Source organism: Octodon degus, unplaced genomic scaffold (genome assembly GCF_000260255.1).
Source record: "Octodon degus isolate 3935 unplaced genomic scaffold, OctDeg1.0 scaffold00057, whole genome shotgun sequence".
Classification (NCBI taxonomy): domain Eukaryota; kingdom Metazoa; phylum Chordata; class Mammalia; order Rodentia; family Octodontidae; genus Octodon; species Octodon degus.
In genome coordinates this window covers 3,650,640-3,672,780 of record NW_004524633.1, presented here as the reverse complement: position 1 = coordinate 3,672,780, position 22,141 = coordinate 3,650,640, and the positions used below count along the sequence as shown (strand labels likewise).

General features: G+C 50.4%; 1 protein-coding gene across 2 annotated transcripts in view; it reads right to left on the bottom strand.

Annotated features, from left to right (window-relative positions):
• Cachd1 (cache domain containing 1) overlaps window positions 1-22,141 on the bottom strand; it is a 173,811-nt gene that overhangs the window by 95,794 nt on the left and 55,876 nt on the right. For both annotated transcript variants that reach the window (XM_004633970.2, XM_023718297.1), the window contains exon 2: window positions 13,854-13,916. In XM_004633970.2, coding sequence (XP_004634027.2) covers window positions 13,854-13,916 — 63 coding nt within the window. The remainder of the gene's footprint in view (window positions 1-13,853; window positions 13,917-22,141) is intronic.

Sequence of the window (22,141 nt, the reverse complement as noted above, 5' to 3'; positions counted from 1 at the left end):
GCCAGGACTGCCTCAGCGTATCTCACCAGACACACACGCTGGTTAAAAATGCACGCCCCCCTCCCCGTGTTTAGTACAGGCATTCAAGCCTTCACGTGCGCATATTCTGACTTCCAAATATTCGGTAGGATGCAGTCTTCTTGTGTACTTCTTTTAGAACACAAACAAGACCGCTAAACAGTTCAAATTCGACATTGTCGTTTCCTGTGCAATGAGCTCGCAGCTGTCAGAACTTTGTTCCTAGGACGCTGGGGGCTGAGGATTCCGGATGACCACTGAAACTTCTCGTGGGGAAAGCCTGGGGCCTCCAAGGGAACTGTGCTCACGAAAGCTTTGGCAACTACAGTGCTGTGCTCAGAAGGCCAAACCTTTCCCGACCTGAGGAGTACGACGGAGAGGATGCTCCCTTCTTACCCTTGAATTCCACTCCCAGCCCGACAGCTGCAGATTTCGTTCACCCAGTTAGGCCAAGAGCTCTTCCTTCGGGGTCCTTAAACGCAAAACCCAGGCAGTGCAACAGAAATTCCGCAGTGACAGAAATGATAACCAACTGTCTCAGGGCTGTTTTAGTCACGGAACCATGATGAATGGCGAGAAGGGCAAAAGTCCCCCCAGGACTCTGCACACTTTCACATCCTGCGTGGGCTCCCGCGGGGCCACCCCTTAGTGACACAGCAGCTTCTTCCGAGGGCCCCGTCTGCCCTGGTGATTTATGGCAGTACGCACACTGAGGCCGATGGGAGGGAAGTTCCGCCCGCGGCCTCTCTCCTGTCCGATCTCATCCTCCTTCAGCGGCTACGTTTTCATCACAGTACTTACAATGTTTGGACACATTATTTATCTTACAACCCTTGATGTGCAAGAGTCTCAGGAGAGAATAAATCACCCTTCTTCAGAAAATTGAAAACAGAGAGGAATCTGCAATGAAGCAGTAGGCAAAGCAGCCAGGACGTGGCTTCCGAGCACCTCCAACCTCCAAGAGCGCGGGCATTTAGTAAAGGAGTGCTACCGAGGCGGTCATGCGTGGCATCCTTCCATCTGCCACTTACTAAGATTCTGGAAAAACATGTATATGTTGAGCCCGACCGGAAGCACAGCCACACGAGATGGACCCAGTCCACACAGCCACCATCCTGCCGTCCATGAAGTTCATTAAGAAAAGAGGTCCCATGGGGCATTGCTGTCCATGGGACCGACCCAGAAGTACCTGTCGCCATGAACAAATGTCTCCTGTCGCTGAGTCCTCGATGAATGTTCAGAGCTCACACCTGCCTGGTATCTACAGAGGCCCCCTCAGCGCCTGCCTCTCACAGGAAGCCCCGCCCACCTCATCCTCTCCCCGGCAACTGTGAGCTCCACAAAGTGAATTAGTTCAATCTCCTTCAGGAGCTAACCTCTAGAGGAAGGAACCTCCCTAAAGACAACTTTGTCTCTGTGGCAGGGAACACCATACATTTATTTACTCTGCAAAAAAAACATCTGATATTTTCTTATGTCTTTCAAACTTGAAGGGACAGACACCCAGACATCACAGAGTTTTTGCATTACTGAAGAGGCAAATTCAAATTCTACCTTGCAGGATTTCAGGGAGGAAACTGGTGTAACTGCTCACAAATACTTCCTTCTGTCTTAAGTAACAGATCATTTTAAAAGCTCCATACAGAACTCCAGTATATGCAGGGACTTAAGTACACGGCTGGAAGGAGGAGAGGACACAGCCCAGCTCCTAAGGTCCTCGTACTGACTGCAGACCCAACCCAGGCCTTGGGAACAACAGCTGAAACCACAGCGGGACATGCAATCCCAATGCACAGCGACTTAATACAAATGAAGAACCATGTTGTATCTGTGTATACAAAATAGTTAGGATAGATATACAGCTACTTTCTCTTAATTCAGTGAGAAGAAAGATTTGTACTAATAGTATTTGGACTAGATATCATGTCTGCATCTTATACTATGAATAACCAGTATGAAGACAACAATATGCAATGTATTAATTATTGAAACTGTCCTATTGTTTTAGAAACTGTCTCATTGCTATTTGTTTCTCAATAAAATTAATTTTTAAAAAAAAAGAGATGTGGAGAGGGTCATCCTAGACATGGCAACACCCCAGCCTCTCCTCCAGTGTCTTGAAACCTCTAGTAACTGTGAGCAAAATAAACCCTTCCTTCCCTAAAAAAAAAAAAAAAAATCAATTTTAACTCAGGTTCTCTCATCACTTGGGGGGTGGATTTCCTTACAAATTTCAGCCCTGTTTTTGAGGATTAATTCACACAGCAAGTATTTGCCGAGCACCTAGTACGCACTACAGGGAGAGGGCATGAGCTGCTGGGGGCTCATCAGAGCAAAGCAGATGGAAGCCTGGTGTGGTAGAGCTTCTGTTCCTCTGGAAAGACAAGCAAGGTAAGACACAGACATGTCTGCAAGTACGAGGAGCTAACAGGAGACAGAACAGAAAAGGTGAAAGAGGAAAGAGGGAGACAAGGAACCGACGGCACGCACAAATGTGTGGCTGAGGGGGGCCTCCCTGCAGACGTAACTTGCGTAACTTGGGCCGACGAACAGCCCTGCATGTGAACAAGAAAAGCCGTAATGCGGTACTTAATTAATAATCTATGTTCAAAAATGATGCGTGTTAGAGCCCTACCAGGGTGATATGAACAAAGGAAACACACAACCAGGGTCACAAGTCCTGTCTTTGCCACTTTCCATTTCTGCAGGGCTGCGAGCCATTTATAGCCACAACTTCTCCAAGGCAGGGCTGCTACATGTGGAAAACGAGACACAGACTAATAACGCCTGCTCGTCCTACCACACCGTGATGAGGGTGAAATAAAAAATATGACTGTGCAAGCACAAAGAGAATCAATAAAACATGCGGCTGGGCACGGTGGTACGCGCCTGTCATCCTAGCACTCAGGAGGCTGAGGCAGGAGGGTCTTGAGAGTTCAGGACCAGCCTGAGCTACAAAGTGAGCTCAAGGACAGCCTGAAATGCAAAATGAGAACCTGTATCAAAAAAAGACTAGTAATAATAATAAATGCCAACATATAAAAAACTATCCCATTTCCTACAAAACCATCTTTCCAACTTACCCCGCCACCCACCTTCTGCACACAGCGCAGCCCCAGAAAGCAAGAACGACAGCACACAGGCTGATGGCTGAGGCAGGCGAATGTGCAGGGCTCAGCTCTGCAGGACGCCACCGGCTCACTCGTCCTGGCTGGCTCCTTACCAAGGCCCCACCTGGGCAACTTCGGGGCCTCAAGCTTCCTTCTGCCTTCGGTAGATTGGGTGCCTTTCACTCACCCATTCAGCAAACATCCAGTAACTGCTCACAACAAACAAAGGCCGATGGGATCTGGGGAAAGGGAGTGGACTAAACCCGAAGCCAAAATAATAACAATAACAATAATAATAATAATAATAATAATAATAAATAAATAAACTCCAAGCCAGCCTGAAAACAGCCCCAGGGTCGCAGCAGCACGGGCTGGGGCAGGGGGCAGAACGGAATCTCGCCACCCTGGCCATGTGATTGGTTTGGGGATCACTGGGTCTCAGCAAATCTGCGCATCTATGAACGGCCTAGAGCCCTCGGCCGGCCACGTGCCAGGCAGCACACTCCCGGCCTCACTGCAAGTCCAGAAGCCATAAATAGGAATGTCAAGGTGCACGAGTATTTCTAACAAGCATTTAGCAAACACTGCCCAGTGCCAGGCACCAGGGCCAGGTGAGCGTGCCCGGAGCCCAGGTTCCGCACCTCTCCCTCTCCGTCTGCCCCTCCTCTTCCTGTGGGGTGCAACGTGGCCCGCCCCATGGGGCAGACATTCTGGGGGAGACATAGACGCAGAGTGAACGCAAACCTGCATGCAGCTCCCCATTCTGCATCTGGGGAAGCTCCCATCACCACCTTGCTGGGGCTTCCTCATCTTTCTCCTTCTTTCTTTTCTTTCCTTCTTTCTTTTCAGTACCGGGGATAGAACTCGGGACCTTACACTTGCCGGGCAGGTGCTTCTGCCACTGAGCTATCTCCCCAGCCCTCATCTTTCACATTTGGAAACTCTCCTTTGCCCATTTACCAAGCTTTCCTTCTGGGCCGGGCCTTCCCCACAAGAGTTCACACCACAGAACCGGAACAGAGGACCTTCTCTTTGCCCTTCTGCATTCTGAGAACAGACAGGAAATACTAAATGCCTGTTCTCGGAGACCTGCCTGACTTCCAAAGAACTCTACAAGACAGGTCATTTCCCGTCTTATAGACATGATGACGGGTGTCCACAGGATGGACGCAGCGTCAAAAGCCAAGCAGAGGTAAACACCTGAGTCTTCCCCGGGCCTCACGGGTCCCACCTCAAATGCCACGGGTCTCAGGTCTCCATCCCAGAGCCACCCCAACATAAGCTGCCTGACAAACAGGACAGGAAAGTTTCAAGTCTCTCAGACTCTCTGCATCACTAGCCGGGAAGGACCGTTTACTCCTCGGAGCCCGCGGTGCCGTCTCCAAGGCTGACCCTTGAGTCGTACGTAATCTGTGAGACAAGGGCCGCCTGGCACTGGGCTACACTGAGCCGCGCCCCCTGCAGCACCTTCCCCTAACTCTGAGCAAAGCCTGTAGCCGCACGCTGCGTGGGGGGGGGGCACCTGCTGCACTATACCTTCTCCACTGGCTTTAGGACAGGCCTCGAGCTTATACTTGGGCAAAAGAACAATCTAGAGTGGCAACATTTGCTGAATATCACTTTCTTAGAAAAACTGAGCTTCTCTCATGCCGTGCACCACTGGCTAACAATATGGACCTCACCCAAGTTAACAAAGAAATAGTGGGGCAGGGTGTTGCGTGCCTGTCAGAAGCCGAGGCAGGAGGATCACCATGAGTTCAGGGCCAGCTTGGGCTACACAAGGAGTTCAAAGCCACCCTGAACTAGATAGTGAGACTGTTTCAAAACAACCTAAAGAGATTTTAAAATGTTAAAGCAAAAAAATTCCTTAAATGAACACAACAGAAGCTAAAGTCTTTCAAAATAGCAAGATGCAGCCCAAACTTCCCAGCACGTCAAGGCCAAGTGTGGCCAGTTCTCTGGCAAAAGAAATCAACAGAGATAAATGTCAGAATATTTTCAGACCCTGGAGTCAGCAGGCGGGATTCTACCGCAGCTATTATAACTATGCTCAAGGACAGAAAGGAAACTGTGCTTGCCATGCACAGAAAGAAAAAAAGGACGGAGCAACACGCTAAATAAACAAGCGGAAATCTTACAGCTGAAAGTACAGATTTCAAGACATTAACAGCTGAACAGAGATTATGAGGAAGAGACTTAAAGATTGTCAGTAAAAATTAACCTGAGAATCGGAAAAAAGAAAGAAAGAAAGAAAAAGAAAAGAAAAAAGAAACGGCACTGTCCTGGGGACTTCTTGCGAATGTCCAAGTCCCTGTCATGAGCGCAGTTAGCAGCCACGAAAGAGCAGAGGGATGCAGAGAGTTCCTGAGAGTAAGCCCTACATCTGATGTAAAACATAATGCAAAGGTCATAAAACAACAAGCAGGATAAACAGCTCTTTTTTCTGGTCAGAGTCCTAGGTTAAGAGGGAAGTTTGTGGGTTTTTAGTCTTTTTTAAAAGAGAAAACATAAAGTAGTAATAGTTTCTGAGCACACAAAACACTGAACTATAAGGTAAGTCCTCACCTGGATACCATGCGACACAGAAGCCAGGAAGGAAGGATTCTGGACTCATTCTCAAGCGCAATCTTTAGAAAGAAAGGGAGGATGCCGCGCAGGACGGGTGCGCAAGAACGCACAATGTTCTTCGCTTGCCTCTTCATGGCCACCTACGGCACAGGCTCTGACACCACCATGTGCACTTCGTGACACGCCCAGATCTAACAGGACGCCAGCACAGCTACCAGCTCGCTGTGGTGTGCGTGCCACAGGTCTGCCACCACCGGTGCGGTCCAGTGTCAAGGGCTTTGTGTGGCACCGGGCCTGCACCAGACAAGGATTTAGTGAGCGAGTGACAGAAGACTTGAACTACACTCGAACGAGTTACGCACATGCATCAAAGCTTTTCAAAAATATACTTCAGAATCTGCACACATTGAGCTTAAAGGCAAAACTGTAGTAATAAAAATTTTTTTCAACTCAAAAGACTGAGGGCTGGGGGTGCAGTCAGTGGTAGTGTGTACCTAGCAGATGCAGGGCCCTGGGTTCAAGTCCCAGTATGATGAAAAAATAAAATAAAATAAAATAAAAAGCACAGTGTAGGGATAGAGGAACTAACCCCAATCCAACAATATCAACTACAAGCCAAATGCTAAGAACGCCCCACAAACTCAATTTTTTAAACAGACTAGAGTTATTCACCATGCCAATGCTGCCTGTAAGAAATGTGGGGTTGTTCTGAGGCAGGGTCTGTAGCTCTGGCTGGCCTCAACTCAGGACAGTACGCCTGCCTCAGCCTCTGGGGTGCTGGCTGACAGGCGCGCACCACCACGCCCCACTAAGAAATAGTGAATGCTTGTGAGAAGGCGCCACTCAGTAAGTGCGGGCAGGCTGCAGTTGCCACGGTGTCACCAGGTAAGCACCTCCAGGACCCAGCACGACTGCAGCATAATCCCGTCTTGTGAGACCACAGTCTACAAGCCACCAGGAAGACACGACAGTCTTCGCTGTGTGTGCGCAGCACAGAAGCCTTCAGTCACACCGGGCAAAATTATAATTTAATTCTGTCCAAAATGATGAAGAGAGTTAAAAGCAAAAACCATACAAATCTTAATTATAGATGAAGACTTCAGCATCCTCAGTAAAAATAGCAGATTCAGAAACAAAACAAAACTCTGGCACAAACAAAAATTATTTGACTACTACCAGCAGCAAGTTAATCGTGTACTGAGCTACCAAACCCAAGCCTCAATAAATGGAAGAAATGACTAAAGTCAAGCGGATTATACTCTCTGAGCGTATAAGAGAATTAAGACAGAAGTCAATAGTTCAACAGATTACACGTGTGTTTTGGAATTAACACACTTTACAATAATCTGTGAGTCAAAGAAGAGATTACAAGGAAAATTAGAAAATATTTAAAAGTGAATGAGGGCTGACGAGATAGCTCAGCAGACTAAGCACTTGCTTAGGCAAGCACAGGGATCTGGAGTTCGATCCCCGGTACTGCATGCTATACCAGTCCTGACCCTGGGCTCACTGAGCCAGCCACTGAGACCTAGAGTGGTGGTGCATGCCTGTAATCCCAGCGCTGGGGAGGCTAAAAACAGGAGGATCACTACAAGTCTGAGCCACACAGAGAGACCCTGTACCAAATACATTTTTAAAAAATGAATGAGATCCCAGCACTCAGGAGGATCTTGAGGCTGGCCTGGACTACATTGGGAGAACTTGTTTAAAAAAAGAGAATGAAATTTATCAACAGTGCAGGATATAAGGAACCAGGCCTTACTTGAAGGAACCAGTGACTGCTTTTGATGTTCCTCCTGTGAGACACGGAAGACCTAGCGACCTAAAGCTCCAACCTAAGGAGAGAAAAGCTGATCTAAAATAATGAAGAACACAAGTTCCTCAAAAGAGAAAGCTAAGGGAGCCCATTTCACTCTCTGCAGGCTGAGTGACTGCTAACAATCTGCACCTTTGTCCTCTGCATCCTCTGGCCAGCATGAAGTTGGTCCGTTCTACCGCTAGTCGAAAATAACAAGCCCACCTTCGTTTGATTGACTGATTGATTTGCTCCAGATGCCAACAAATTTGACAACCTAAACAAAAGGCACACATTTCTTGGGGAAAAAACAACACATTAAAATCAACATGTGATAAAATGAAAAAAGTAAATAAATAAATAAGCAAAAACCAAAACCTATCACCACCATACAATCAAAAGCTTCACTGTATCAATTAAGTAACTGGACACCCCTGACCACAGAAAGCCCCAGACCCCGAAGTCTCTCTGGTGAACTTGACCAAATGTCGGAGGAAGAAAGCACCAGGCGTGTCCCTGGACGGTTCAGAGGGGAGCACAGCCAGGAAAACCCTGAGCAAGCGCCAGCGTGCGGATGAAATGGTCGCCACACCGCATGTGTCTGCTTCTAAAATCCTCCAAAGTTTCTGAAATGTTACTTATGGAAATATACTTGCGCTTATTTGACTCAATTATTAACATACACAGTCACGAGATAACGGAGAAAAGGTAGACCGAACGTCTTAGATATCCATCTTATTCAGTAGGTGCCCCAACAACTGTCAGGCTGTCTCACGCTCACTAGGCTTCTCCAGTCAGTCCCACCCAACTCTTACACTACTCTGTAGCATGGTGACTAGAAATACAGAGTGACACACCCGCCGGGCGCTTGCAGCTGCACGTCTAGCGGCAGCTCTGCAGCCCGCTGAGACTCTCAGGAAGGAAAGGCGGTAGCTGCTCCTGCTGTCCCTACTAGTCTATGATAAGAAGGATCAAGACACAAACAGGCAGAAAGGCAGCAAGACCGCCGCTGCAGGCAATTCGGACACAGTGCTCTGCTTCAGGCCGAGGGAGGGGACTGCCTGAGGGCCAGCCTACCTGCACCCACACGGGAACAAGCAGGTGGATGGGTGAGTCCATACCACCTGTGGAGAGCCCGTGCCACCGGGGGATGGCCTGATGCACCTCCACGGCTCTCTCCTTCTGTGTAACTGTGTCACAGCGTGTGTGGCCCATGTATAAGGAGCCCTGGTGGGTGTCCCTGAAATAGCACTAAGAGCCTCGGCCTGGGATCCGGGAGCCCCGGCCTGGGCCTCGCCCCTCAGCAGTCAGCTTTTCTCTTTGGCTCTGGGAGCCTCCCCTGGGACGAGGGAAAGGGCCAGAAGCCGCCCTCCCAAGCCAAGAGCAGCTAGCTAGGTCATGTTCCTCCTCTCCTTCAAACGGGGTGTGCACAGGAGTGGCTGGGGAGCCCGCAGGCAGCTGCCGGCCTAGTGTGCGGTGCTCCTGGGACAGGCGCTCGGCCACCGGCCACCTGAAGTCTGTCAGTGTCCCCTCCCCTCCTCCCTCCTTGCATGAGGAGCGAACCCCCCAGTCCAGGGTGGCTTTGCCACCTCCGGTGAGCCAATCCAGCACCCCAACCAGCTCTGTTTCCTTTTGCTTGTGTTTTAGGGGACAGATTTTGTTGCTTCCTGGGCTCGCTTGAAGATTTACTTTTCCTGATTCGGATTCAGTTTCACTTAACGCCGTGCACGCACAGCCTCAGCTCTCCCAGGGCTGCGCACAGGAATGCGTGCAGGGACCTTTATTTTTCTGAGGTCGTTGCCATCACTTTTTTGGCATCCGAACAACATGCGGTGAATCCAAGACGTAAACTACATCATTGTTTAGGCAATTTAAAGGAAAGAACATGTAACGGAAAGGGAGAGCAAGCCACGAGGAGTCGTGTGGTAGGAGGGGAGAGGCTCGCGGTGCTTTTATTGGTGCCAACTGCTGCGCTCTCCTAACCAGCGACGTCAGCGGCACGCTGGCCTCCCTCCAGGCTGTGCAGCGTGCACCACGAGAGCCAGCTCTCGGGAGGTCTGCTTAGGAATGTGGAGGACAAGAGCGTGCGAGGCTGCAGCTCTCGCGACCCAGGTGAATAAGGGCGGGCGAGAAACGTCAGCCAAGCTTAGAGTGGCTCTGCCAAACCTGAAGACCCTGAGCACGCCGGGTAAGAACCCATATGACCACGTGATCTTCTCTACCTCCTGGAGCTCAGCCCGTGAGCGCGTTATGATTCTTCCTAGAATTAAGAGGATGGGGCCCGAGCGGGGGATCACAGCCACAGTGAGGGCCACTGCGTCCCGAGCAAAGCCAGGGCAGGGAATTGGAGGAGCGGGCGCTGAGCCCTGCTTTCATCTGAGAAGGGGGTGGAAGGTGGAGATCCTGGGCTTCCACGGCGGGGACAGCACAGGTGCTAGCCACAGCACAAGCGCGGGCCTGGCCGGCACTGGTCATGCCAAGCTGTCCATGGAGGCGCAGCAACGTCCCCCAGACAGACGTGGAAGCCTGTCTCATACCCGCAATCAGAACACCGTGTGGCACCAGATGACACACACACCAAGGGAGCCGAGTCAGCTCTGGGCAAGGGTGGAGCTGGGCTAAGGACAGACAGCATGAATGAAGGACTGGCGCGTCCGGCGGGCAGCGCCGGAGCACTTGAGAACGGTACAGGAAGAGTGAAACCAAAGCACCGCTGCGCAGCTGATGCCAAAATCCACCCTGGTCTTAAATGAGAACAATAAGAAGATGCATGGCAGAAGATCTTTGTGTCTTGGAGTAGAAAAGAGTTTCTCGAGCAGGTTTCTGCTAAGAGCAGAAATCAAAAGGAAAGACTGGCCTTGGGTACCCCCGACGAGGAAAACTTCAATTCTGTGAAAATAGCATACTGTGAAAGGGACCCGAACCTGGAAAGCACGTTCATAAAACATGAGTCACCAGGACCATCTGACAGGATAACTTCAGCCACTGTGGCTCTTTTCATTAAAATCAAGTTCAACCTTTTTGTTGTTGTTTGTCTTTTTGAGACAGGTTCTCACTATACAGTTCAGGCTGGCCTTGAACTCACTTTGTAGCCCAGGCTGGTCTCGAAATCTCAATGATCCTCCTGCCTCAGCCTCCCCTCAAGTGCTGGGATTGGAAGCGTGCACCACACCTCGCAAAACCAAGTAAAATTTAGTATTTAATTACGCTAGACACATTTCAGGTGAACAGGAGTCACCAAGGCCAGGCCACTCTACGGGACACAGCTGACACCTGGTGCTTCCGGAGTACCAAAAGCTCAGTGGGTACTACCGATCTAGACCATAGGTAGTAATGCTACCATAGACAATTCGATTAAAGATGTCAATGGGGTGTTAAAAGATACTTCCCGGAGCAGTGAACAAAACCTTCACCAAAATGTACTATAAATAGCCAAGGTCCTCTCGATCCCATCAGTAATCGACACAAGCCAAACTTAACCCTTCAGAGCCACTTCAGACTCTCTGACTTAGCCAGGCTGAAAGTTAGACCCAGGCACAGAGGCAGCGCCAGCTACACAGGCAAGGCAGGGCTAAAGTTCACCCGGCCATCACGGCATGATCCCGAGTCAAGGAAAGGATCAGAGTACTGAATACTCAAAGCATCACATGGAAGGTCTCAGGAGAGCAGCCAGTGCCTAGCAGGTCCTGCTAAACAGTGGACGCCAGTGAGTCTATTAGAGAGAGGAGATTGTTCACCAGCATCACCATCTCCCCACTTGGACACACACACACACACACACACACACACACACACACACACACACCATCCCACCTGCACTTAGCATGAGGCCAGCGACAATGAAGTTGTACACTGAAGGCCAGACATGGTGGTGTGTGCCTGTAATCCCAGCAGTGAGGGAGGCTGAGGCAGGAGGATTACAGATTAGAGACCCACCTGGGCAACTTGGCAAGAACTTCCCTCAAGCTAAGAATTCATTTCAGGAATAAATATATATAAAACAAATTAAAACCTTAAAAATGCAAGAGAATGGCTACAAATATTAGAATAAGGTTAAGTCTGGGAAAGAAAGGGGCCCCCCTCCTTCCCTGGACTGCGGCTGGTGAGTTCCTGTCTTCAGCTGGTGGCGGCGGGAGACGCCCACCTTAATATGCTGCTTTATTCCATACATGCACGTTTTACACATGTCTTCTGTGTTGATAAATTTTACAATTTAAACAAAAAGCCTGCATAGTCACTTACTAGTATTTCTTTGCTTTGTTTTGTGATCTTGACCAAAGCCTTGCTATCGAGAGTTTTAAAGTAAACTCTGTCAAATTAAAAACATAGGCAAGGGGCCGGAGAGATGGCTCTGCAGAATAAGTGCTTCCCTGGCAAGTGCAAGGGTCTGAGTTCAATCCCTGTTCCACAAAAAACAAACAAACAAACAAACAAAAAAAAAACCCATAGGCAACGTACATTTGGGTCAAACTGATTTTGACAACCGGTGCCCTCAGTAGTCCTGGGACCGCGGGGTGCATGCCCTGTGGGCCTTGGTGTCTTCATCCTGGGGGGACGTCTCCTTCCCTACTGGACAGACACCTCCGTGATAGGAACAGAAACGGCTTCGCACCAGCTCGACTGGCTGCTTTCATTTTAAACAATTATTGTTTGTTTTTAAACAAGTTTGGAACTGTAGGCTTCCTAACCCCACAAGTAAGGCCATGCCATCAGGAGGAGAAAACAGAACAGCTTTGGCATCTGCAAGCAGCTGGAGGCAGCCCATGCACTGTATCTGTAATTCGAGGAAAGAAGTGAAGCTGAGAGCCCCGATCGGTGTCTCGGAAATGTACCAAGTGGCTTCTGGTCACCTAAGAGGTTTCTTCAGCTGTGCCTTGTACAGACACTTCTGCCACCAACACGCCTCCTGATTTATTGACCCCAAGCGCTTTCTAGCTTCCCGGAATAAAAGCAAGAGAAGAATCATGATGCGCAGACTCGGAGCACAAAACCAAGTGCTGCTTGCCACAATTTCAAGTCATTAGTTTAGAAGAAAAATATGAAGCTAAGCAAAATAGCATGCAGAGGACTACGTTAAATTTAACCTGTAGAAGCCAATAAAAATGTCAACGTCTATAAACAGGAATTGCTGGACTTCAAGAATAGGCCACAATAATTTATTATAAATAAAAAGCCTATAAATAACTTCACTCTCCTGCCACTCGCAAAGCTTTTCCTCCTTGTGTAGCACCACTTAAGTTCAGATTAAACTCAAGCTGTTCTCCATGAATAAAACAAGGGCCGGCTCTCAGAGTCCAAGTTGTACACTTCCCTGTAACTCCTTCTGTTTGGCGGGCAAGCCTGCTACAGTCTGGTTCTTAGCTTGGTTCTGTTTTGCTTTTCACTTAAGTTTCAAACTTAGTTTCAAATTACCAGTCGACAGTCACACTCCGTAATGAAGCTGGTGGATGAGCTGAAATTAAAGCCGACTCCTTCTTACCCCTCTTGTTTTCAAGCCTGGCTCAATTATTTATGGCCCAGCTCCCCGACACTGTGTTTTAATTTAGGAGGCCGTCTCTGTGAAGCCCGCTATAAATAAAGTAAATAGGATCTGGCCTCAAAACTTCTTGACAGAGCACTGTGAGAAGACAAGGAGGGAGGGAGCAAAAGGAGAACACAAGAAAAGAAGGCAGGAAGGCGCCTCCGCCCCACCAGCGTCCACGTAGGACACCTCCTGTTCCTCCGTTAACACAACACGCTTGGTTCTCACACCTCCTGGGGCAGCTTTTCCGACTCCTTCACTGGGGTGCACATGTCAGCCCAGCTACTCAGACAGCTGAAGTAGGGGAGCCCAAGCTCAAGGCCAGCCTGCGCAGCTTGCTGGGATTCTGTTTTCCAAATAAAAGAAAGAGGGCTGGGGACATAACTCAGCGGTAGAGCATTTGCCTGGCACACATGGGGCCCGGCTCCTCTTCAGGAGCAGAAAAGACAGCGGAAAGGACAGCTGCAACTCCGAAGGGTTAGCTGTTCACCAGGGTCACCAAGAGGAAAGCGACTTTGAAACAGATAGCAAATAAGCCTGGGTGCTTATTTTCTACATCAGGAGAAATAATTTTCAACACTTTTAGCTTTAGGATGTTTAAGGATTTCAGAACAAAAATGAATTAAACATTCACAAGATAAGTCTGAACTGCAGGAAAACATCATGTGACAGTTATCTGAAGGCTTCTGAGAACGGGAAGCCCGGGAGTGGCTGTGAGGGGTAACGTGGAGACCAGCACATGAGAAGACAGCACCGAGCACTCCAGCAGAGGTCACGGACGGCCGCGAGGAAGCCGCACGGAGGGCCGGAGCCGCCACGCCAAGGCCTCGGGGCTTCTTACCTGCTGAACTTCGCTTTCTCCATTCGAGACTTTCTCCGTATAAACAAAGGAGTTGAATATCCGCTACAACAACAAAAAAAAATGGACAAAAGTTAGATTTTCCAAACCAGAATGTCACTTTCTGTATATAAGAGTGAATATTTCGTTGTATAAAACACAAATAGAATCTAGTAGAAAAAACTTAAAGTCCAGTGATTTTACGGAAAGAAACCCAAAGAGCATCAGCCGGAATGAACCACACTTACACAAGCACGACCCGGCCACTCCTGTGGTGACAGAAACCAGATGTTATGCTACATTTTTCATTTTCAGAAATACACTTAATTACAGATTTCTGGAGCCCGTGCTATTTTATTGACGTATAATCTGATGAAGTTGTGCTTCACATTTAAATCCTGCATTCTATGCATGCTGTAATTGTTTACAGACAATAAAATTTCATACAATGAAGCTCTCTGAAAGGGTTCTTCGTACTCTCTCAGTTCCTCTGCAGCCAGGACCTGCCCAACATCACCCATCACCCGCATCCCTGGAGCTGGGTCCCTTGGGGCCGTCACCATGGGGCTCAGGTGAGGGTGGCCCGATTGGGGGTTGGTTTCCAACCTGCCTGCTCCCCCCTGGGCCCTGCCCGCCCCATACTTCCTCATCATTCATGGCAGGATGAGCTCGCAACCAAACCCCATCGCTCATGGGCAATCCCAAGAGGTGACCATGGGACCAAGGACAAAGTGAGACACCAAGTGATGAAACTATTAGAGATGGGGAGAGAGAGAGATGGGGGGAGAGACAGACAGACAGAGAGACAGAGAGATAGAGACAGAGACAGAGTGGGGGAGAGACAGAGAGAGATAGAGACAAAGACAGGAGACAGAGAAAGACAGAGAGACAGAGAGGCCCCATCATTTACCTTCAAGCCTTCACGCCCCCGCTGAACTCCCCGGATGAGCAAGGAGTCAGACCTGACATCCTCAGCCCAAGTTTCCCTTCTCCTTTCTAAGGGGCTGCCAAGTTCCTTTCATACCAGGGACCCAGAGCCAGACACACCTGCAGGTGTGGGGAGAGACACGCGCCAAGTCCCTCGGTCCCTGACAGTCCCCACAGGATGCAGTCGACAGCCGGAGCTGCGCGGTTGGCACAGCACAGCAGGGAGAGAGAGGTGCACACCGGGGGAGGGTGTGGTGGGACCCACGTGAAGGACAGCTCAGGAAACGGCGCTCCTGATTTCTCCTGGCGCTTCCCGCCACCCTGCAGGTGCCGACAGCCTCTTTCCCTCCTAAAAACGATGCTGCCGATACCAGTTTCATCACGAGCTCTAGCAGCAGTCATAAGGACAAGGCTGCCTGGTTTTATTGACTGTCAGTACGGGGCTGACGCTATCACGTGCCTGTGACGTTTGCTCGTCTGGGTCTTGTGAAACACCTTTCTCAGTGGCAAGGAGGCCCCAGCACAGCCTGCGCTGTAGACAGGGACTGGGGCGGGCTTACTGAAGGCCTAGTGCCGTGCGCACGCGGGCCTCCGCTGCGTATCTTAATCTTCATGCTAAGATTATTAACACTCCAGAGATTAAAAAAATGAAGGCCCAGAGAGGTGGGGACGCTTGCTCAAAATGACGGGGCCAGGCTGGAACCAAGCACGTGGCTTCTGTACTTGGCGCCCCTAACTTCATGTCTCCTAAGAATCTGCTACCTGATTGCCTCACACATAAGTAATTCTCCCCTGAGCCCTAACATCTGAACGTAACAATATAACCAACAGCCCCTGTGTGGATCCTAACTTTCAAACCCATCTGAAAAATTCTGCATGACATTTTTGTTTGCCTGACAGGACATGTGCAGAACTTCTCTGGTGGTCAATCCTAAGCTGGCTGGTGCGCGCTGTGGCCCTCATTAAGCCAGGAAACCATTCCGTGCCACACATCGCTTGATGCACCCGAGGACAGGGCTCCACTGCAGCGCTCTCGGGGATGCTTCATAATGGAGGGACACTGGGGCGCTGCGGCCCGAAACAGCTCTCCTTGGAAAAGGACTGTGACCCTCCAGGTGTGCACTGTTATGGCTTTTAAGCTCCCAGGTCCCCAGGGGCCGGGCCGATGTCATTACCAGCCATGACCCTGGAACACAGGCTGTATTGCTGTACAGTCTGTTCTTCAAAGGTGCTCAGCATGTCCTTCCTGAGCACTGACATGACCCCATGACTCTGGTTCTTGGTGGCCGCAGACAATCGCTTCTTCTGTGTTAGCAGTGACACTCGCGTGGACACAGCACTGATCCGGTCCAGCCCAGCCCAGGGAGGTGACGAAAGAGGCCCACGCCGCACGCCCAGCCAGCCACTCCCTTCCCCTTCTGCGGGGAGGAGAACTCCTTGGAAGTAACAGAGTTCATGCCAGGGAGGGATGGCTCAGGAGGCCGCTTCAGGGCCTCCTCGACTTATTATCTTAACAGGAAGGGTGGCTAATAATTTTATGCAGACTATTTTATAGGCTGTAAACACTTTTATAATCTGTACACCTAATAAATGTGGATGAGTAAAAGAAAGCTCTCGGCGCAGTCCAGAAGTCCTCCAAGTGAGGACGGTGCTTCTACAGAGGTGGAGGGCAGCCTGGTAGTCACGGTTTGCACTGTCACGGATACTCTCGCGGAGCCTTCTCTGTCCCCAGGTGACAGTACCGGGGGCAGCTGGGGTCAGAGCTTTGGTCACCGCTGGTGCGAGGCGAAAGGTCAGGCTGGTGTTTGTGTAGGTGACCTCCACAGCCAGCTGAATTCCCAGAGTCGCCTTCCCTACCTCGGGGCCTGCACGGCTCAGCTCCCAGGCACTCAGGACTTGTACAGCTCACAGTCTCAGAGGAATCAGCGTGCTTGATCCTCCCAACAACCACTTGTGGTGAGCAGGGCCGGCATCTGAAGCCACATTTTATAGCTTCAAAAACCTTGAGCCCAGAACTCAGAAAACATCCCAGGTCAAAAACTGAAATCTGAGGCTGCAACTGAGGTCTCAAGTTAAAAAGAGGCGTTGCTTTTAGCTGAGCTATTACATTTACTCACATTGCCTTTTGTTCTGGAGAGCTTAGGGATCCTAATGCCTGTATGGAGAAAATGTTTTTAAAAATTTAAAAAAGAAGATTTGGGCTTTTTCTATTTTAAGCAGGTACAACATCAGGAGCAATTCAAGAGTCCCAGGCACAGGTTTTATTTTTATACTTTCTATTGCTATGTGAAATTATACAAAAAAAAAAAAAAAAAAAAAAACAAAAACAAAAAAACCACGGTATCAGGGCTTGTTTTCAGGGAAGAAGGAGATCTGACAGCCAGGAATAAAATTCTAGAACCTCACTGACACTTCGGTGACCCTGAAGTACAGATTTTTCTTTGATATTAGAAGACCTGAAAGATGGAAATGTAAAAGTTTGCCTAAAATGTGAAAATCAGGCACAATCCTGAGGTGGGCCCCTCTGGTCCCCTTCCCTGGGGCCTCGGGGTGACAGGCTGGGGGGCACCACACGCTCCCTGCCCAGTGACCGCTCCCCGCTTTGGGGAGGCAAAGGAATCCCAGAAACGTGAACTCTTCCCCGGCACACACCAAGGGGCAGAAAACACCCCTGGGCTTCCGAGTCCCCAGAAGAGAAGCCCACGTGTGCGCCGCCACCCGGACTCTCGCTGTGAGGACGCTCCCCAAGCTCAAAATAAAACATATGCTTCACTGCATGGTAAAGAGAGCCTCAGAATAGGTGTGGCGCTTCAAGCAGAACTACTTCACGGAATGCTCCAGACTGCTTGAATTTATTTCCATAACGAAAAGAAAACAATAAAGTGTCCTGCTCTCCTGCAAACTATGTACTCTGATCTAAAGACAGAGCGGAGATTTCCCTCCTGTATGTACACACGTGGGAAACTGGCTGTGAGGGGCACCACTGGGGACACACAGAGCTCTGGCCCAGCTGTCCTTGTCCTGGGGGTGCACCCAACAGGAGCCTGGTCCACAGAAAGACCAGGACAGACAGCTCCGGGCATCCCTACTGTGAGAGCCCCGACCCCAGAAGCCGCAATGCTACCAGCAAACCAATCGTGGTAAATCAGCACGCTTGTGTCGTGGACTGGCAACAGCAGCCCACACAGGCAGGAACCTATCTCACCGCCATCTGGGTACCAAGTGTGTCACCTTGCTCATTAGGTTCAAAGCCAGACAAACAAGAGTCCCTCCTTTAGCAGTCCCAACAGTGGTCACCCTTTAACTGACTGCACAGGACATGGAGGGGCTTCCAGACGCCAACAACTTGTTCTGTGACCAGGAGTTTGCTGGCAGACTGAGAATTCCTCGAGCCACAGACACACGTTTCTTGCAAGCACACCACACTGTGCGCATGCGCTTCCCTATGTACACGGTACTTCACACGTGTACGTTCATATACACCTTGGGGACACTTTACACATGCTCCTGACAGGTGTGGTGCCGCACACCTGTCATCGCGGCACTCAGGAGGCTGAAGCGGGACTGGTGTGAGTCCAAGGTCAGCCTGACCACACGATGAGACCCTGTCTCAAAAAAGTACAATAAACTGTACTCTTGCACTCAAATATTTTCTTATGTTTTTTAAGCTGTGCATTTTCCAAAACAAAGAGTGGGAATCTATTCACTGGGCTATCATAAACTGCAAAGGAAAACATAAACCCCAAGCCCTAAGCGGTTCTAACTCAGGGCTTGGGGTTGTATCTCCAGGGCTGGACCAACTGGAAAGCTCAGCAGAGCTCTCTGAGCCTTCCCTTCGCCCGCGTCAGCTGCTGCCTCCAAGGTGAGCCGGACGCCGCTGCCTGGTCCTCTGGGGGCTCGCTCCGTGCACAGCGCAGGCTGCATTTCAGCAAGGAGAAAAGATGTCGTCCAGCCCAGGCTTTAAATGCGCCAGTGCAGTCGGCCCCATCTGCCCTTTGTGAGTCCAGGCTTTCGTTCCCTTTGCAGGCCTCCCTCCTCCCCACAGCGGGAGGCTCAGTTCAAGCCGAGCTGCAGCCCGCAGTTGGCTCTGGTGTCTCCTGCCTGCGACCTGCTGAGAAGGGAGGAGGGGACACTGGCCTCCGCTGTGTGTGTGTGCGCGCACGTGCGCACATGTGCGTGTGCTACCCGTGAGCCCTCACTTCCTCTGCCACCCACGATTTACCCTTCTGACCCCATCTCCCCATCTTTATCTACCTGAGCCTGCACAGGCCACAAGAGGCCTACATTCCAGCCACCCCCGTGACACCCACCCCTGCACCAGGGCTGCAGCCAGCGTTCAAGGCGTCTGCAGCAGACACCAGGAAAGGAAACCCCACCCAGACAGGTCTAACGGGATTCCACGGGCCCCACCCGCAAACTGCTAAGAAAATTTGGGCTAAGTTTCGCAATGAAGTGTCTCTGCCACAAGACGGGGGCCAGCGGTTCCCTGGCTCTCTGTTCTGCCAGGATTGGAGGGGCACAGAGCTCCTGTGTCTGCGCCACAAGTGGACGGCTCGAAGTGACAGTGCTGTCATCTTAGCAAACTTCTAGGTGCCAGACAGGGAACTGAGGGCAACACCGGTGTTCTAGGGACTGCAGGGCTCAGGCTCCACAAAGCACACCCTGTGAATAACAGTCTTCTACCAGCTGCAGGGCTCCATCCCGCCCCAGTGGGCAGGGTCCGGTTTCTACCAGATCATCCATGCTCTTAAGCACACGGAAGGCCTGGGAGAAGGCACGTTTTCTGAAGAGGACACCTGCACTCTGAGGTCACAAATCCACCACCACAAATCACAGCCATCTAGTTAATCTCTGAACTTGCTCGTTCTGGATACAGCTGGTTCTACATAGCAAGAGTATTGCAAAGTCTATCTTTCCAGGTAAAATTGCAAGTAGCCAAAATATCCAACCACAAGGGACCATTACGTAAGTCTTCATCCCATTGAAAGCGTTTTGTCTGGCTCCTAAAGCCATGCTTATATTTCTCACTGTGTACAGCAGCACTTAGGTATGCAAATATTTTACATACGTGTGTGTGTGTGTGTGTGTGTGTGCGTGCAGGTGAGCTACATGTGGTAATGCTATCTTGTACGTTACAAGCACCTGGGAACCCAAGGCCCATGTCATGCACACGAGAACACTGAAGTCCTGACACAGTAATTTGCCCCCAAAGTTGACCATCAATAAATACGCGCGCTCATGTCCTCTCAAAGCTGTGGATAGGGTCATCTAGACAAGGACCATCTTCCTAGAGAAAACTTGGTAAAATCCAGAAATTGACCCAAATCGTGACAGAACTTGCCTGTGGCCAGTGGGTCTAAACCACATTGTCCTTCCTCCTCCCAGCTTGAAACTCAGCATGCACTGCCTTCGTAACAGAGAATGACCAACACACGGGGATAGTATTCAGGTCCCCAAAGAGCTCCTTTCCGGACATCACGGCCTCCAGGGAAAAGAAACCCAGGCACTGACACTTGATCTTTACCATAAAAACTAGACCTTGAATACCACAGCGCCCAGCAGAGCCTGGGCCACTCCAGACTCATAACGAGGGGCAGTGCCTGCTTCTGAACACCATGGCCCGAAGGGGCCCTCACTGGGAATTTTAAAACTAATCAGTGACACAATAGACGACCTTTACAAATCAAGAGGCGCCCTGGCACACAAGGCCAGCCCTCAGGCTTCCTGATTCTTCGCCAAAGTGGCTACGGGCACCGCTGATAGCTCACACTTAGCAGCGAGTGCCCACCAGCAGCCAGGACCCGGGCACCGACCGTGTCCAGCCACGACCCCCATGAAAGCGCAGGCGAATTTGCTCGGCAAGCATGCGATACACCGTGAGCACACTGCGCGCCACAGCAGCTCTTCTGCTGAGACTCTCCTGTGCCACAGCCTTTTAAGAATACTCTTTTAATTATTTTATGATTGCTGGAAAGGTAGGGAAGAGAAAATACATCTGCAAGGATATTTCACAATTGAAGTCCACACCTCCGCCAGACACGGTGCTGACGGTCAGTACTCCCACGCATCAACACGTGTGGCAAGGCCTGGCTACAAGTGGGCATTGTGGGGCACACCTGTAATCCCACACAGGGTTGTCATAAAAGAAAAGAAAAGAAAAAGGACTGAGAGGGAGACACCGCTGGGTTTGAACCCACTGTTGGAAAAAAGAAGAAAAAACGAAGACTGAGGTTGTCTTTGCTACAAAATTAAAGTAACACATAGAGAAGAAAGCAAGCTGCTGAGTGCTCAGGAAAAGCCAACGCTGCTGCTTCGCGTTGCTTTGCTTCCTTCTCGCTCCTGACCCGTTACCACACATTCTGAGAACGGGTCCACACTGTGCGTCCTTCCACACGGCCCTGGACGCAGACAGTGCTTGTGAGCAGCTGTGGCCACAGCCAGGCATTAAGTAAACCGATGCTGTGTTCTGTCTGGCTCAGCTGTCCTGCCAGCTAACAGCAAGGAGCATGAGGCACTGCTCCTACTTGGGATAAAGGGATTCCCAGTCTGGGTGCAAAGTCTCTTCCCAGTGTGTGTGGCGCGTGCGTGCGTCTCACACACACACACACACACACACACACACTCTGCCCTTAACATACCCATCCAACCAACGTGAACTCTGAACAGTAAGGTTGCCTGTGAAAGTCACAAGCTGGTCACAAGGGTCCCTTTTACAAAGGGCTGCCTGTTTGGCGCCATTCTGTCTCTCAAAAGGAATTACAGCAAAAGGAACAGCCAGACTCGGCAGGGAGAATCTGCAGCTGCACCTTGGTGAGCAAGGCTCGAGTCCCGGTCACTCGATTTCCAATTCAGGCCAAGCCAGGCGCTGGTGCGGAAACTCAAGCCCAGAGCACAGAGCGGAGCCGGCCGGGCATGCAGAGAAGGTTCCAAAGGGTTACTGGGCTTCGTCCTGTTGTTGTTTTGGCTTTCAAAGGGATAAGAGGGAAAAGACGACCAAATCAGTTTCACATGTTGGAAAGACCCAGCCAGCAGCCAAAGGGCGGGCGGACGCGAGTTACATTCGTGACGATGCTCACAGCCACACCCAGAAACCCCGCACTGCACCCTAGAACCCTGAGACCCTGCCAAGCTTCCACCCGACTCACCCTCCCAACCGGATTCCAAATTCCCTCACCCCCAACTCCAGCTAACCAGGAAAGGGGTGAAGGGGGAGAAAAGAGCAAGAGCAAAAGAGAGAGAGGGAGGAGAGAGGGAGGAGGGAGGAGAGAGGGAGGAGGGAGGAGAGAGGGAGGAGGGAGGAGAGAGGAGAGAAGGAGGAGGAAGGGCAGGCGGGAGGATTCGGTGGCTGGCTCTTGATTTGTACA